At 44.0% G+C, this 15,599-nt stretch overlaps 1 protein-coding gene across 4 annotated transcripts; it reads right to left on the bottom strand.

Annotated features, from left to right (window-relative positions):
* Nucleotides 1-64: 64 nt before the first annotated feature.
* LOC112649133 (testis-expressed protein 13D) lies at nt 65-14,040 on the bottom strand. 4 transcript variants are annotated; one of them, XM_049107242.1, is made up of 7 exons: nt 11,765-14,040; nt 11,200-11,411; nt 7,309-8,857; nt 5,483-5,624; nt 3,999-4,148; nt 2,448-2,686; nt 65-1,195 (listed from the first exon to the last, which is right to left on the bottom strand). In XM_049107242.1, exon 1 carries the CDS (start codon nt 13,813-13,815, stop codon nt 12,673-12,675), a length of 1,143 nt encoding a protein of 380 aa, XP_048963199.1. In that variant the 5' UTR covers nt 13,816-14,040; the 3' UTR covers nt 65-1,195; nt 2,448-2,686; nt 3,999-4,148; nt 5,483-5,624; nt 7,309-8,857; nt 11,200-11,411; nt 11,765-12,672. The 4 variants fall into 4 exon arrangements, with proteins under 4 accessions (XP_048963199.1, XP_048963200.1, XP_048963201.1 ...); XM_049107243.1 differs by having other exon boundaries at nt 4,041-4,148; XM_049107244.1 differs by having other exon boundaries at nt 7,309-8,769.
* Nucleotides 14,041-15,599: the final 1,559 nt, after the last annotated feature.

The following is a 15,599-nucleotide window of genomic DNA, read 5'->3' as shown; positions in this document are numbered from 1 at the left end:
ACGTTCCATTTTTTTTTTTATTTGATGAGCTTTCGATGAGAGAAAGCATCATTTCATTGGTGCTTTGTCTTTATGTGGACTTGTTTATGCCCTTTGATGTACAGGACCTACCTTTCAGCATTTGGGGCATAAAAGTTGCTTTAAATCACATCACAAGCGTCAATAATTTTATCCTCTGTCGTTAATAGAGTGTTTTTCCTCCAGTTGATGCTAAACTATCATTAATTTTTTAAAGCCTTTCAATTTTTATTTTCTTCTCTGAAATAAAACATTGCTTCCATTTTAAAATGTGCTGTTAAGTAATATTTCCCCAAAACTTCCCCCTTTTTCACTGGAATAAGACTTTAATGCTTGAAGCTGGATGGTCTTCTACATTTTTCTTTTCAATTATGTAAAATACTTGTAAAACTGAAATTTAAATAACTGAAGCCAGGTGTCTGTTGCATCTCTTCCACAACTTCAACACCTAGTTCCTTGAAGTCATGGTGAGGCTGGGAGCTCAAGACTGGGAGAACAATTTCTAAATCATCACATGCCCTACTAATGGATCGGGTGCACAGAGCTACCTTGCACCACAGCCAGATATTTGTTTGCCACCCACTAGGGTTGAGAACAATCTTCTAAAATTTCCATGGCAGCTAGTAGTGACTCGCCTTTTTTTCTTTTTTTTTTTTAGTAAACTCTACCCCCGACGTGGGGCTCAAACTCATGACCTGAGGTCAAGAGTCACATGCTCTACTGACTGAGCCCACCAGGCTCCCCATGTCTCTCCTTCTTGATTGAAGCATGCCCAGCCCTAGAATCTATCAACCTTAGTAGATGAAGTGTAAACATAAGCCTCTTACAACACCAAGGCTAAACAAAGAAAATAAAACAGCATTCAAGATGATATTTGGGGGTCGCTCTGGGGAATTGAGCCAGGATTGTCTCATCATCTTTCTACCTCACTTGTTTATGGCCAAGTCCACCTTTCACCCTTCATGCTTTGGGTCAAGGAAGAAATCGTTCTAATAAGTGAACGCATATGTCAACGTTAAGGTCTTGAGAAGTCAGTCCGCCCTGAGCTCTCAATATTTTGAGCTGGCAGATGATTAGCCCCGAGAAGTTCATCACAATGGTGGAATTTCAGACATGAAAGAGGAAGATGGGGAAGGGGATCCAGTTCCTCCTTCAGTCCATAGGGATAACAGCCCACCTGCAAGGTGAACGTGAGAACATTGTGTCACATGGGTAAAAAGGAAACCTAAGTTTTGATTGGTTTTGTTGGGTTTGTTTGTTTGTTTGTTTGTTTGTTTTGTTTTGTTTTGTCTCTGAACAACCCTGAACAAATTACTCCCAAACTTAGGAACAGAGCAACCTGGATCTGACAGCGAAAGTGTACCATGCATTCTTCTTTTCGTTCTGTTTGGTTTTGTGTTGCTAAAATAGCATACCTGTCAAAGCAGCCAGGTACAAGGGAGTTCAGCACAACTAAACTCGTATAAAAAAAGAACAGATAAATTATAAGGTAATAGTCCAACTCTCACATCTAGCACATCATTGTCATCTCACAAGCAAGCTGACATCTGGGCCGGCCCACTATTGCAGTGTTGATGAAAAATACCAACATCTTCACCCTAGTGCAACACCAGTACTAAACCTGACTTTTTAGCAAATTCAGAACTTGAAGGGTAGAGAAACAGGGTTTGAAATGGCTCTCTTACTCTGGGAAACGAACAAGGGGTGGTGGAAAGGGAGGTGGGCGGGGGGTTGGGGTAACTGGGTGATGGGCACTGAGGGGAGCACTTGATGGGATGAGCACTGGGTGTTATGCTATATGTTGGCAAATTGAACTCCAATAAAAAGAAATTTTAAAAAATGAAATGGCTCTCTCCCTTCTCTCTCTGGCCATACACACAAGAGAGGAAAGGGGAAAAACAGTGGACATAATGGAAGCACCAGCAGAAAAAGAGTTAGGAGGAATGGGCCCCCAACACAAGTAAAATCCACTTAGAAGCAGAGTTATCTGATGAATCCCTTATTGCCTATCTCCTGCACTAGAACGTAGAGTCCATGATGGCAGGGTTTTGTGTGCCTTATTTACCACCACTGTATCCTCCATATGGCACATTTTATTTTTCATTTTATTTTTTCATTTGTTTTTATTTTTGATTTTTTATTAACTCTACAGCCAACATGGGGCTCAAATTCTCAATCCCAAGATCAAGAATGGCACACTCTATGGACTGAGCCAGCCAGGTGCCCCCATCCAGCAGATTTCAGATGTTTGAATATATTTGTTGTGTGATTGGATGAATGAAATTAGTGCTCTAAAGAAAATAGAAAAATACACACACACGCACACACACAGAGTTGTACATGCCTCTGGCCCACCTTTGGAATGGCAAGATAAATTGGAAAGGATTAATCCAGCAATTATGAGAGTCAAATTATACTCCATGTCTTACCATGAAATCACTTTCTCTTTCTGAGCCTTACTTTCTCCATCTGCCAAGTTGACTTGAACCAGGTGACCCATAAGGCCACTTCCAGCTTTAACATACTGTGCTTTAAACAAAAGCCAAGAGTACTTTCCAGAGAAACAGAGGGGAAATGGACTGAGCTCATTTGTGTGCAAGAAGCAAGAGCTGTTTCCTCAGATCTCACCCAACAGAGGAAAGATTTTTGTTCTTGTTTTTTAAACGACCTAAAAAATAAAAATCATGAGGTAGAGGAAGAGAGCTTCACAGTTTAAAGCAAACTACAACCTTTTAAAATATAGATGCCATTTAAGTCAAATATAAAAGCATTGACAAACTGTCAGTCCAGGTTGAAAGTGTCTTCTTATCCAGACTTGTCACCTCCTGAGGTCTCTGAGAGGTGACAGAATTTTGCATGTGGATGCCCTGTCTGAGGTGCTAATTGTCTTCATTTCAAGTGCCCTGGGCTTTTCTCCAACTCAGGTAGATTAAAAGGATGATGCCAAGGGTGGTCAGTTTTATAGAGTGGATCTGACATTTCAAAATCTTTTTCCCTAACCTTTCAAAACTAACTTTGTTCTTCAACTAGCTCATCTATAGGTGTGAATTCTCCTGTGACAGTGTTATGATTTGACACCTGTGGTGAGTTTACACATTCTCTCGGCACTTACTAAAATTCACTTCCTTTACAAAAACAAGAAAAAGAAAAAAATGTCTTGAAAAGAGCACCTCTTTTTGATAACATACAGGTTGATCTATGAGGCTAATTTTTCTAATGCCCTTTTATTTTGTCAGCGAGAAGGTTGTGCGTGTTTAAGGCTATTTTAAATATGTTTAGTCTTTCGGCCAACATCATGGGCATCTATTGTAATACAGACAGTGTAGCAGATATTCAGGTTAGAGAGAAGAGCTGTGACAGGAAAGGATGGGGTTCTGGGGGAACGGTAGAGGGGCATCTAACTCAGCTTGCATTCTAAATCTGCACCACATACTCAAGATAGCAAGTTCTTGATCTTTCTGTCTGCTCTGTATGGTTCCTTGTACTTGTCCTAGTTTTCCCTCCTTCATGACTTAGAAGGTGCTTCCTCATTTGGGCTGAAACTCTCGCCTGTTTCTGAGAGTTTGTTCTGGAATAATAGCTAAGATTTGCTAACCACATATTTCATTCCAGGCATTCCTGCTAAGCATTATGCATGTATTATCTCGTTGATTTGTATCAACAATTCTATGAAGCAAATTTGTTATTTTCATCATTGTTATTATTAATTATTGCCTCCATTTTACCAATGCGGAAGCCAAAACCCAGAGAGTCTAGGTAGCCTGCTCAATGTGGCACAACTGGTCAGTGTGCCGCCCAGGAGTTGAATACAGGCTGCTGACTTCTGAGCCTGTGCATTTCACCAAAAGCCTCTTCTGACTCCCAACCTTAATTCTGAGTTCACTGCACTGAATTGGCTGGGCTTCAGTCTCCTGTCTAGCAACTGTAATTTTGACTTCTAGAATATTCTTACAGTTCTCAAGTGTCAGCTGTTCTCATACCTGTATAGCATGTCTCTATATGCCTTGTGAGATCAGATTTACCATTTTAGCCTGGGCCTCATTGATTAGTACTTCTTAGAAGCTCCTACAGAGTCAAGGTCTATTCACTCAGGCTCACAGGTCCGGAATCTGGATCATCAGCTTATCCATCTAAAGTAATACAACACTGAATCACTATATTGTACACCTGAAACTAACATAGCACTGTATGTTAACTATGCTAGAATGAAAATTAAAACTTTAAAAAAGACAAAAGTAATAGGACAGCGAGTGGCCTGGGCATCTTCTGTGCTGGGCGGGCCTGGATGCACATATGAGGTCTTACTGCCCAATTTTTCTCTTTCTCCTTTTACTCAACCAAATGAAGGCCACTCTTGACCAGTTTTTACTTATCTTTCTCCACGAAGATAAAATGGATTAACATATGTGATGTGACTGGAACCTACGATGTAATCCTCTTGACACATCCAGATCTTAACACAGTACCTGAGCTAGTTAGATTCTTTGTTCCCCCTGTCCTCTTTCCCTTCATCAAGGAACCCTCTGCAGAGAATGTGGCTTCTTATTTACTTCAAGGAGTATATAATTTCTGACACTGCCTTCTTTCATGTTCATTGTTTATCAACGTCTATCCTGTGGTCTGCCTCATTTTGGTTTATAGAAACAACTCTTCACATCCCACACCTTGGCACCTGACAACACGTCACCCTTCTGATTTCATCAACTCAGAAATCATGACTGAACCTTCTTTCTGCCTCCATCATCCTGGGTAGGAGCACTCAGGGTATGATAGCCGTGCAAGAAAATATCATTTCATTGTAAAAGAGGTTCCATCTTTCTTTCTAAAATCTGTTCTCTTTCTTGGAAGTTCAAAAATACAGAGCTTAAACTAAAAGATTAAAGTCCAAGAGATGGTTATTTTGTCTACAGGGTTGTTTTGTCTTTTTTTGTTTATTTGTTTGTTTTTTTGCCTGAACATTGTTTTAAGAAACCTCTGATGTTTTGAAATATGGATGGCCACTTTGATCTATACACCAAGAACACCAAAATTTGGCAAAGCAACAGCATGAAATGGACTATATAAATGTTTCCCTGAGCAGTTTTGTAGATACATAGGAAATATTATAACCCAGGAAACAAAACAGCTAATGGTGGATTTCTGAATGCATTTTGTAGTTACAGATGTGGCATTGGCATCGTTTTTCTTTTCCTTCTCAGTAATAAATATTTCATGAAAAAATGCTAGAAACATGGATCAGTGGGGAGTTCAGTAGTATGAGTCTTTTACAAAGCAGGTCATATACGTTCTGAAGTTTCAAACACTGTCTAGACAATATCAGGAATTGTAGCGATAAAGGTACAAAATTTTCAATACTTGCTCAATCCTTTTCTTGCCTGAAACCAATATGGTCACAAAATTATCAAAGTAAAAATATATCAAGCAAAAAATAAATGAGGTTAAATATCCTAAAACTTTTACTTACAGACGAAACCCGCAGAGAGCTCTTTGTCATCATTTTATAAACACTGGGGTAAGGTTAAATGCTGCCTACCGCAAAAGTAATCACAGGTTTCTGCCTTGTGCACAATTATTTTTGTAAGGTAGTGTAGAATGAAGAATCAAACCTAAAATAGTAGATATAAACATAAAAAGAAAAGAGTTGGAGAATGTCACAAGTGAAGCTGTAATACTGCATATTATTTCAAAATAAAACAAAGTTAACTTTCTCAGTAACTTTTTCTGTTGACTTGGGGGCACAATTTGAAACCATTTGGCTACCATGGAAGTTTTGCAATCCCAAATGGTACATACTGAACTTGTATTTTTTTTAATCCTTTAACACTTACTGGTATTTAACATGCATTAAAACTACCAGCTTTCTACAAAAATTGTTCCTAATTTGCGCTCCCAAAGTTCATTGAAGTTTGAGAAGATAGTAATGATGGATTCTGAAGTGTTGTCTATATTACAAAGAGCCTAGTAGAATGGTTCATTCTGTGATTAGGCTGCATGTAATAATAATAATAGTGGTAATACTATTCACTGAAGCCCCACAAAACTCCTAAACTGAAATGATAAATGATTGCTTTCAGTTGGAATTATATCAAGTTTTTGTGAGGGAACTTTAGAGATGCTTTTGTAATTTTAAATGAGAAAATAGTCATATATTAAATAATGCTGTTTGATACACAGAATCTTTTGAAAACTGACATCTGCAGGCCAGAAAATATGGTCGAATAATTGATGAAAAGGTAATAACTGTTGCTTGGTGTATATTTGTCTTATTTTTTCTAACAGAACAGGAAATTACAGAGGGCAATACTAATGACTTCCAGGTTGTCAAACACAGTGCCTGGCACATCTGAACCTTCTCTAGATGTGTGCTCTTTGCCTGATCTATGAAGTAACAAAGAGAAGCTAGGGATTCCTACTGGCATTTCTTCACTCATAAAATTAACACCAGGGAGAATATGATCCTTTTTACAACTGTTTTATGCCCCAGAGAAGCTGAGCTAGATGGGCCAGGATCTGACCTACTGCAGGGATTCTTGGGCTCACTGAATAGAGTGCTTTCAGCGTGAGCTGAATAGGAAGTTGTACTCAAGGAGCTGTACCAGGTCCCTCGGGGGGTACAGATACCCCGTGTGGCAGCACTTCTTATGCCTATTTCATTGTGGTCTCGAACACGTGTCTTAAGTGCCAAAAAACAAACACCGTCAATGAGAAAAATCTGTTCAACAGCAACCTCATAAGGTCATAGGCCAGGATCCGTAAGTTTATGTGAGGCTTAGTTCCAGTGTATGCACTCACTCTATCATGTGCTAGAAGTGAGAAGAACACTCACAGGTACTATGCACAGTGCTTGCACCACATAATAAGGATCTGCTACTATTTGGTGTTGAGACTTTACAAAGCATACGATAAAGAAATTATGTATTTCTTTGCCACTCTGTCATAGATGTAGTACCATGATTTAGAAAACATCAATTCTATTCCCCATTTTGCAACAAAATCTGAAGCTTTTGAAGTCTCCTTTCGCCCTACTTCCTTGCTGAAAAGTACGCATGCATATATATTAGGCTGTTACAGCTGGCACCTTATGCACTTAAAACAAAAACTGAGTAATTCAGACAGACTTCAGATAAGCAGTCAAGATGGGCTCTATCTTAACAGTATTGAACTCAGCTATATATAAACTTTTCATAAGGCCAGTCTGCTGAATCAAATACAAATCGCTTCCACTGCCTAAATTACTGCCAGCACCCCTCTTTGTTTTGCAGTCTGGAGATAATAAGTGGTCCTACTCACTGGCAGCCAAGGTGCTCATATGTCACAAAGCTTGAGAAATTCTAAAAGAGCAGCATCACCATGACCACCGGGCTGTCACTGCGCTTCCAAGTCTCTCCATTACAAACATGTCACTGGGTTCTAGGCATTGATGATCTATGCTAACATGCAAATATATCACTCAGTAGGGGTTAAAGGTTAAGGTGCTGTAATATAACAGAAAGAGAACAGACATTAGAACCTGTACAATTTCATTTTGGTTTTTTTTTTTAGATTTTATTTATTTATTCATGAGAGACACAGAGAGAGGCAGAGACATAGGCAGAGGGAGAAGCAGGCTCCATGCAGGGAGCCCGATGTGGGACTCGATCCTGGGACTCCAGGATCATGCCCTGGGCCAAAGCCAGATGCTCAAACCACTGAGCTACCCAGACATCCCTACATTTCATTTTGAAGTCAGGCTTCACCAATTCCCAAATTTGGGTATTGCATTACCAAAATGGGGGTAATAATACTCACTTTGAATAACTATTAATATAGGGGCACCTGGGTGGCTCAGCAGTTGAGCCTCTGCCTTCAGCTCAGGTTGTGATCCTGGGATCCAAATTCCAGGATCCAGTCCCACATCCAGCTCCCCGCTTAGGAGCCTGCTTCTACCTCTGTCTGTGTCCCTGCTTCTCTCTGTGTGTGTCTCTCATGAATAAATGAATAGAATATTTAAAAAACTATTAATATATATTAATGTATATTAATATACCTATATTCATACCTTACAGTCACCAAAAGGGGCAATGTGCTTAGAGTGACTGGCACATAGTAAACATTTAATGGTAGCTCTTGCCATCATTAATAATACCTTATTCTCATTACCACAGCACCCAGAGCAGAACCCTGAGGGTAGGGAAAGGAACTACCACTTGCTGGGGGCTCAGGGAAGTTCAGTTGCTTGTTGAAGCCCACATAGCTAGTGACTAGCACAGCAAGTATCTAAACTCAGGTCTCTTTCTAACCCCAAAGGCCAAGTTCTTGCCTCAAAAACCGCTACCATTTTTTGTGTGTACCCAGCTCAGAAAAAAGTAGTCATTTGACCACCTTAATGATCCAGGTTGTTTTAGAAAAAGTCAACCCAGAAAGACTGTAATAATATTAAACTATATAAAAAGCTATGCACAGGGTGAGTCTGCTGTCATGCAGACCTAAAGGCATGCCAACAAACAGCAGAGTTCATTCGAAACCATAAATAAAGCAACCATAGTGAGATCTAGAGTGACCCACTAGTACATCAAAGTGGATTATGCTGGAAAATTCCTGAGTCCCATCTTTGCATCATCTTCCCAAAATTCCAGGGAGCTATTGGCACACATGAGAGTATCACAAAACCAGCCCCTAGCCCAGAAAACCTAGCTTTAGGTTGATGTCCCGGATGGTCCTCTTCCTCCCCAGAGCTCCTTTCTGGTAAGCAAGGCCTCCCGGTTACCAGGCCTGAGGGAGGAAGCCAGCGAGGCAGGGTCAGTTCTCTGCTCCATCTGTTGTCCCATACAGCAGGCAGCCAGGCTCCACCCGCCATTGCCTAGGGGAACATTTGTCTTATTAGCAGGACATCTAAGCCTGGCTGTTGCCTGGGTGGCTCAGGGTTGAGTGCCTCCCTTTGGTCCAGAGCGTGATCCTGGGGTCCCGAGATCGAGTCCCATGTCTGCCTCTTCCTCTTTTTCTTTCTTTCTTTTTTTTTTTTAGGGTTTTAAAGATTTTTTTTTATTATTATTAGAGACAGAGAGCAAGAGAGAGAGGCAGAGACACAGGCAGAGGGAGAAGCAGGCTCCATGCAGGGAGCCCAATGTGGGACTTGATCCCAGGCCATGGATCATGCCCTGGACTGACGGCTGCCCTCTGCCTCTCCCTCTGCCTATGTCTCTGCCTCTTTCTCTGTGTCTGTCATTAATAAATAAATAAAATATTTTTAAAAATCTGGTTGTTGTGGGACGCCTGGGTGGCTCAGCACTTGAGTGCCTCCCTTCGGCCCAGGGCGTGATCCTGGGGTCCAGGATCGAGTCCCTCATCCGGCTTCCCACAGGGAGCCTGCTTCTACCCCTGCCTATGTCTCTGCCTCTCTCTCTCTCATGAATAAATAAATAAAATCTTTTAAAAAATACATAGCAACTGCCCGCAGGAAGGAAAAACAGTTGCTATTAAAAAAAATTAAAATAAATAATAAACCTGGCTGTTTTCCAGAATCCTGAGCCCCGTGATGCGGTTCTGTATAGGAAGGAGGGGAGCGTGCATTGCGGGGCAGAAACGCCGGAGGGACATTCCTGCTCACTGGACCTCTGGGAGACAGGGCCTCTGGGAAATGGCTTCTTGGTGCACAGAGCGGGGCTGGACACCGGGCGGTCGGGCTCCCAGCCTAGACAGAAGCCCCCTCCCCCCACCTCTCGTGCCCCGCGGGCCCAGGAGCAGCAGGGACCGCGTGGACATTGAGGGACGCAGGGACAATCACAATGGGCCGAAGATTCCATAGAAGCTCCTCCCCCTGCCCTTCTTGGGGAGCTCGCTGGAAGAGGAGAGGCCCTCGAATAGTGAATGAGAGAACTTTCCTTCACTTCGGTGGGATGCTGGGAAGGATGGGCAGCCCAGGGGGGCTGAGCGGTTTAGCGCCGCCTTTGGCCTGGGGTGTGACCCTGGAGACCCGGGATCGAGTCCCGCGTCGGGCTCCCTGCATGGAGCCTGCTTCTCCCTCTGCCTGTGTCTCTGCCTCTCTCTCTCGCTCTCTCTCTCCTGTGTATTTAAATAAATAAAAAATCTTTAAAAAAAAAGAGAGAGAGAGAGAGAGATGGTGGGAAGGTGTGGGTTTAAACCGCCTCGGAGCAAACCTGCCCCGAGATGCACACCTCACAGAAGACACAGCAGGCAAGTGCACACCCTTTATTATTAGAATCAGGAACCTGTGACCGATGCTGAGCTCGGTGAGCTGGGATTTCACAGGGGGAGCTCAAGAACAACTTTCGTTCAGGCTGGAGACCATCTAACTTTCCACCCCCTGGACTCCTCCTGCCTTGGGGGGAGTGGAGAGCCTGCAGAGAACACACCAAGTGGAAGAGAAGTCTGGTTCTTTTTTCTTTATCTTATCAGTCTTCCCAAGGGAAATACTACCCATAGCATGTCTGCTCTTGGAATGCATTTTGTTCTTCATCCACTCTTGCCTGGAAAGCAGCTTGGGATGGTAGTGGCCCGAAGCTAAGGGTTCAAGTATATAGCCAACACTCCCTCAAGCATGATCTTTCTTTAAGTCACCCAGCAGTATTTTGGGCAACCAGGAAGATAGCTGTCCCTCTCAAAGGAGGAAATCCTTAGAGTGTCAGAAAAAGTCCTGCCCGCACTTTCATGAAGCCACTTTCCTGATCTCTGCCACTGCTCATTTGTCCCACTTGGGAACAGTGAGATGAGCAATTCAGTGACACAAGTCCTTTCATGAAAGTCCCTGTTGTTGCTCTTGGAATTGCAAAAATATCTAGACGTTATTTCAATTGGGCTTACCAGAAAATCATGCTATATGCCAGGCAAAAATGTCCTCCTAATATAATATGTATGCCAAATTAAGCTTTCCCCTGTTATCTAACCAAACTCACCAAATCAAGTTATAATGTCTGCACCAGATATTAACATATAAGGCTAGCTCCTAACACACACTAGGCAATAACTATTTGTTTAATGAATTAAATGTAACCCATCAAATTTGTTATCATCTATAGAATTTAATACTGTAACACCTCTCCAGCTCTCCCAAATTAATCCCTTGTCCCAATGGAGAAACTATATCCTAACAAAATTGGGTTTTTTGGTTTGTTTTCTGATTTTTTTTTATTTATTTTTTATCTAACAAAATTGTTTTGCTCTCCTTTCCCCACTGATGAATACCATCTCCTCTTCCCCGCCTTCCTCTCACTCTTCTCAGCTCCAGCCAGTGGGGGGGGGTGGTCTCCATGAGGTGTGGGTCAGCTGGAATCAAGGTGTGATTTCTTTGGACTCTTGGGAGATCTTCTAATGGGACGAGTTCAGCTTCTTCAGCAACAAACAAACAGCAAGTTCTGTGGGGCTCAGAGATATAAAAACCGGCCCTCACCTATAAACTTGAAACAAAAACAGGAAGCAAACATGAACATCGTAGTTTACTAAAGAAACAATAGCATTTTGAAGGAAGAGTAGTGCTCCTAAAATTCAATATAGTTATAACATGAAAAACATGGTTATTCCCAGCCAAAGACATGGCATTTTCAGGAAAAGGAGGTTAATAAAGGAACAGAAAAGAGTATATTTACATATGATAAAAAGTTGTTAGTTTCAGTAATGGAATAATAGATTGTTTTAGTTAATTTTATCTACAATAATTTTGGTTTTCAAATTTTCTGTGAAGTAAGGAAGTTACTTTATCAGAAAAGGGTCTTGGGAAATTGGTTTTTCCTTGGAGTGTTTTCCTTCTTACCTTCTTGAAATCAGTGAGTCTGTCCTGGGTCCAGGCCTCCACTCCCACCTGCCTCACAGACTTTCTTGCATTTATAGCAGGCCTTGCGCCATGGAAAATTCATGGCTTTACACCATGGGCAGTCCCAATTCACTGGACTGCATCCTGAGGCAGGCTTCTGGTGCTGGAAATCCAATGCTTTTTTTCCTTTTGGTTGCTTGGCCTTCTGCCCCTGAGGCTGGTTTTTCTTTGGATTTTCCCTCATACTTTGGCTCCTGCTGTCCCACATGGGAGTCGCCTGGGACCTCTTTGGACCTTCTTGGCTGTGGCTCCTGCCAAATGCCAGGGAGAGCATCCTCTGGGGCTTCTGTAGACCTTCTTCCTGGCTGTGGCTCCTGCCAAACTCCAGGAGGGGCATCACCTGGGGCCTCTTTTGACCTTTTACTTGGCTCTCACTTCTGCTGTCCCCCAGGGGACCTGTCCCCTGGGGCCTCTCCAGATCTTCCTCCTGGCTTTGGCTACTGTTGTCCCCTAAAGGAGCCATGCCTTGGGGTGTTCCTGGACCTCCTTTGCTGGGGCTCCCACTGGCCGCCAGGGGTACCATTTCCTTGAGCCCCTCTAGATCTTCTCCCTGGCTGTTTCTCTTGCTGGCATCGAGGGGGGCCATCCTTTGGGATCTTTTTCGACTTTCTTTCTGCCTGGGGCCCCCACTGGCCCCCAGGGGTACCATTTCCTGGGCCCTCTCTGGATCTTTTTCCTGGCTGTTGCTCCTGCTGGCATCAAGGGGGGCCATACCTTGAGGTCTTTTTGGACTTTCTTCCTGCCTGTGACTCCCACTGGCCCCTAGGTGTACCATCTCCTGGGGACTCTCCTGATCTTCTTCCAGGGTGGGACCAAGGGTAACCACCTCCTGGGATCTCTCTGAACCTTCATTCTTGGTCGAGGTTCCAGCTATCCCCAAGGGGGACGACCCACTGGGGATTCTCTTGACCTTCTTCCTGACTCTGGGTCCAGCTATCTCTGAGTGGTACCTCCCCCTGGTGCCTCTGTGGATCTCCTTCATGGCTGTGGGTCCAGCTATCCCCAAGGGGAACCATCCCCTGAGGCCTCTCTAGACCTTCCTGGCTAAGGTTTCCGATGTTCCCCAGGGAGACTGTACTCTGGAGGATCGGAGGACCTCCCTCCTGGCTGTAACTTCTTTGGTTCCACAGTGGGGCCACTTCTTCCTGGAAACCCACTGTAGCACACGGAACAGGTGGGTAGATCCCCAGAGGAGGCAACTGAAGTGGGACTACTGTAGCTTCTGCATCCATGGCTAATGCTGATGGCAGAGGTGGCAAGAAAGGGACCCCCATTGGGAGTGGTGCATGGAATGGGATTGGGTATGGCACCAGCATTGGCAGAGGGGTTTGTATGGTCTGAGCCCAGGGACTTGGGGGTCCTGGCATGTAGAGAACAGCTGGGGCTGGTACCTGGGCCTCAAAATATCGCCTCCCAGGCAATCCCATGGCAACCATATCTCTCTGTGGCTCTGCATTCAGGGGCCATGCCATAGCACCAAGCTGCTCGGCTTGAGGTCCAGTTACTATTTCATGGGCCAGTGGGATGCACTGGGCCGACCTCTCCGCCTGGAGCAGCCGCCCGCGAAGCACATCACACTCCATGAGCGCCTGCTGCAGGGTGATGCGTGTGAAGCGCAACTGTGTGGCCACGTCCTCTCGAGCCTCACGCATCCGCTGTAGCTCGGAGGCCAGGGCCCAGGCGGCGGTCTCCCGCTCCTCCATCTGTTCCTGCAGCCTCCGGATCCGGCGCCCCTGCTGCTCCCGCTGCCTTGCGGCCCCGCGCACGCCCAAGGCCAGCGCGCTCCAGGCGCAGGCTCTCTGGTGGGCGCGCGGCACCCGCGGGTCGGCCAGGACCCCCCGAAGCCGGTCCTCCACCTCACTCCACGGCCGTGAGCGCAAGGCCGCGTAGAACTCCGGGCCGCCGCCGTTCAGGAGGACTTCGTTGTTGATGAACCTGACCACCTCGGCGTGACGGAACCCGCTGGCGTGGTCCCCGAAGTCCACTGCCATGGCCGCCGCGGCCTAGCTGACCCCCGCCTCACGGACTCCGCCGCCCCTGCCGCCGCCAGTGAAGGGAGGTCCGCCCTTCACCTCCACACTCAGCCCTACTGAAGTCCTTTCCCAGTCCTGGCCTCCCTTTGGGCCTCTTTCCGCTGACGACCTTGCTTTCCTCACAAAGAGTAAAGCACACGCCCTCACCACACCAACCCCTACCAGGCAACGGTGGTAGACGTCACAGAGACAACCTCTGAGTCACCACGCAAGGCCTCCTGGGATTTACTCCCCTCTGCAGGGCGCCCCCTACAGAGCGAACAGGCTGGATGGCTGCACTGTGGGCACTGCCGTGAGCTTCCAGAAGAATTTGTTTCTAGGAACTTCGAAAGGACAATACCCAGCATCGTGAAATGAATTCCTAGTTGGGTGGTAGAGTTGCATACATGGGCACAGTTCTATCCTTATCCCAGTTCCCTCTCCCATAACTCTTAGGTACAACTTCAAACCTTCAATACACTCAGTCACACTGTCTATACACTTACCTTGTCATCCTGTACAGATGATCTTGGAGTCCCTTTCATTAAGAAAATCCAGGGGGACCTGGGTGGCTCAATGGTTGAGGGTCTGCCTTTGGCTCAGGTCGTGATCCCCGGGGTCCCGAGAGCAAGTCCCACATTGGGCTCCCTACATGGAGCCTGCTTCTCCCTCTGCCTATGTCCCTGCCTCTCTCTGTGTCTCTTATGAATAAATAAATAAAATCTTTAAAAAACAGAAAAGAAATCCAGTGATTGAGCCATGAATGCCCTGAACTCTCCTTATAAATTCATGTTTACTTGATCAATTATTCTCAGAAGGTGTTTCTCTTCTTCTTTTAGAGTAGATGTTCCCCTCATAATCTGGGTTTTCCCTATAAGAAATGCTGGAAAAGTGCTTTAAGCTGCGCTAAATAATAATTGGTATCTACATGAAGGAATAAAGCTACATACTAAAGGTAACTACATAGATGAATACAAAAAAATAGTACTCGTGCATTTTATGACTCCTCTTTTTGTAATATATGATTTAAAGGATGACTACATAAAACAATACAAATCCGTCTTTATGGGTACACAATGTATAAAGATGTATTTTGTGGCAATAACAATGTAAACTGTATAGGATGAAAGATTTTGTACACTAATTGAAATTAAGTTTGTATTAATCTAAAATTTGCTGTCATGAAATAACATGTTAATTGTAATCCCTAGAACAAACACTAAGAAAATAACTAAAAAATATGCAGAAAAGGAAAGGAGAAGGAAATAAAAATTGTTACCAAAAAAAGGAATCAATGAAACATAAAAGAAGGCAGTAGTGGAGGAATTTGGGTAGAGGGAGATATAATATAATTTTATTTTTTGAAATATTTATTTATTTATTTGAGAGAGAGATTGGGGGGGAGGGGCAGAAGGAGAGGGAGAGAGAGAATCTCAAGCCCACTTCCTGCTGAGCAGGGTCAGCCTTGGGGTTTGATCTCATGAACATGACATCATGACCTCAGCAGAAATCAAGAATCAGACACTTAATGGAGTGAGCCATCCAGGCCCCCCTGATATAAGACATTTTTTTTAGAAAACAAATGGCAAAATGCCAGAAGTCCTTTGCTATCACTACTTATATTAAATGCAAATAGATTACAATTTATAGGCAGAGATGAATAGAATAGATAATTTTTTTAAAAACGTAATCCAAATATATGTTGCACTGGTTGAAAGTAAAAAGATGGAAAAGACTATTATTTGATGCAAACAGTAGCCAAC

The sequence above is a fragment of the Canis lupus genome, chromosome X (genome assembly GCF_003254725.2).
Source record: "Canis lupus dingo isolate Sandy chromosome X, ASM325472v2, whole genome shotgun sequence".
Lineage (NCBI taxonomy): Eukaryota > Metazoa > Chordata > Mammalia > Carnivora > Canidae > Canis > Canis lupus.
This window is presented reverse-complemented; position numbering and strand designations above follow the sequence as displayed.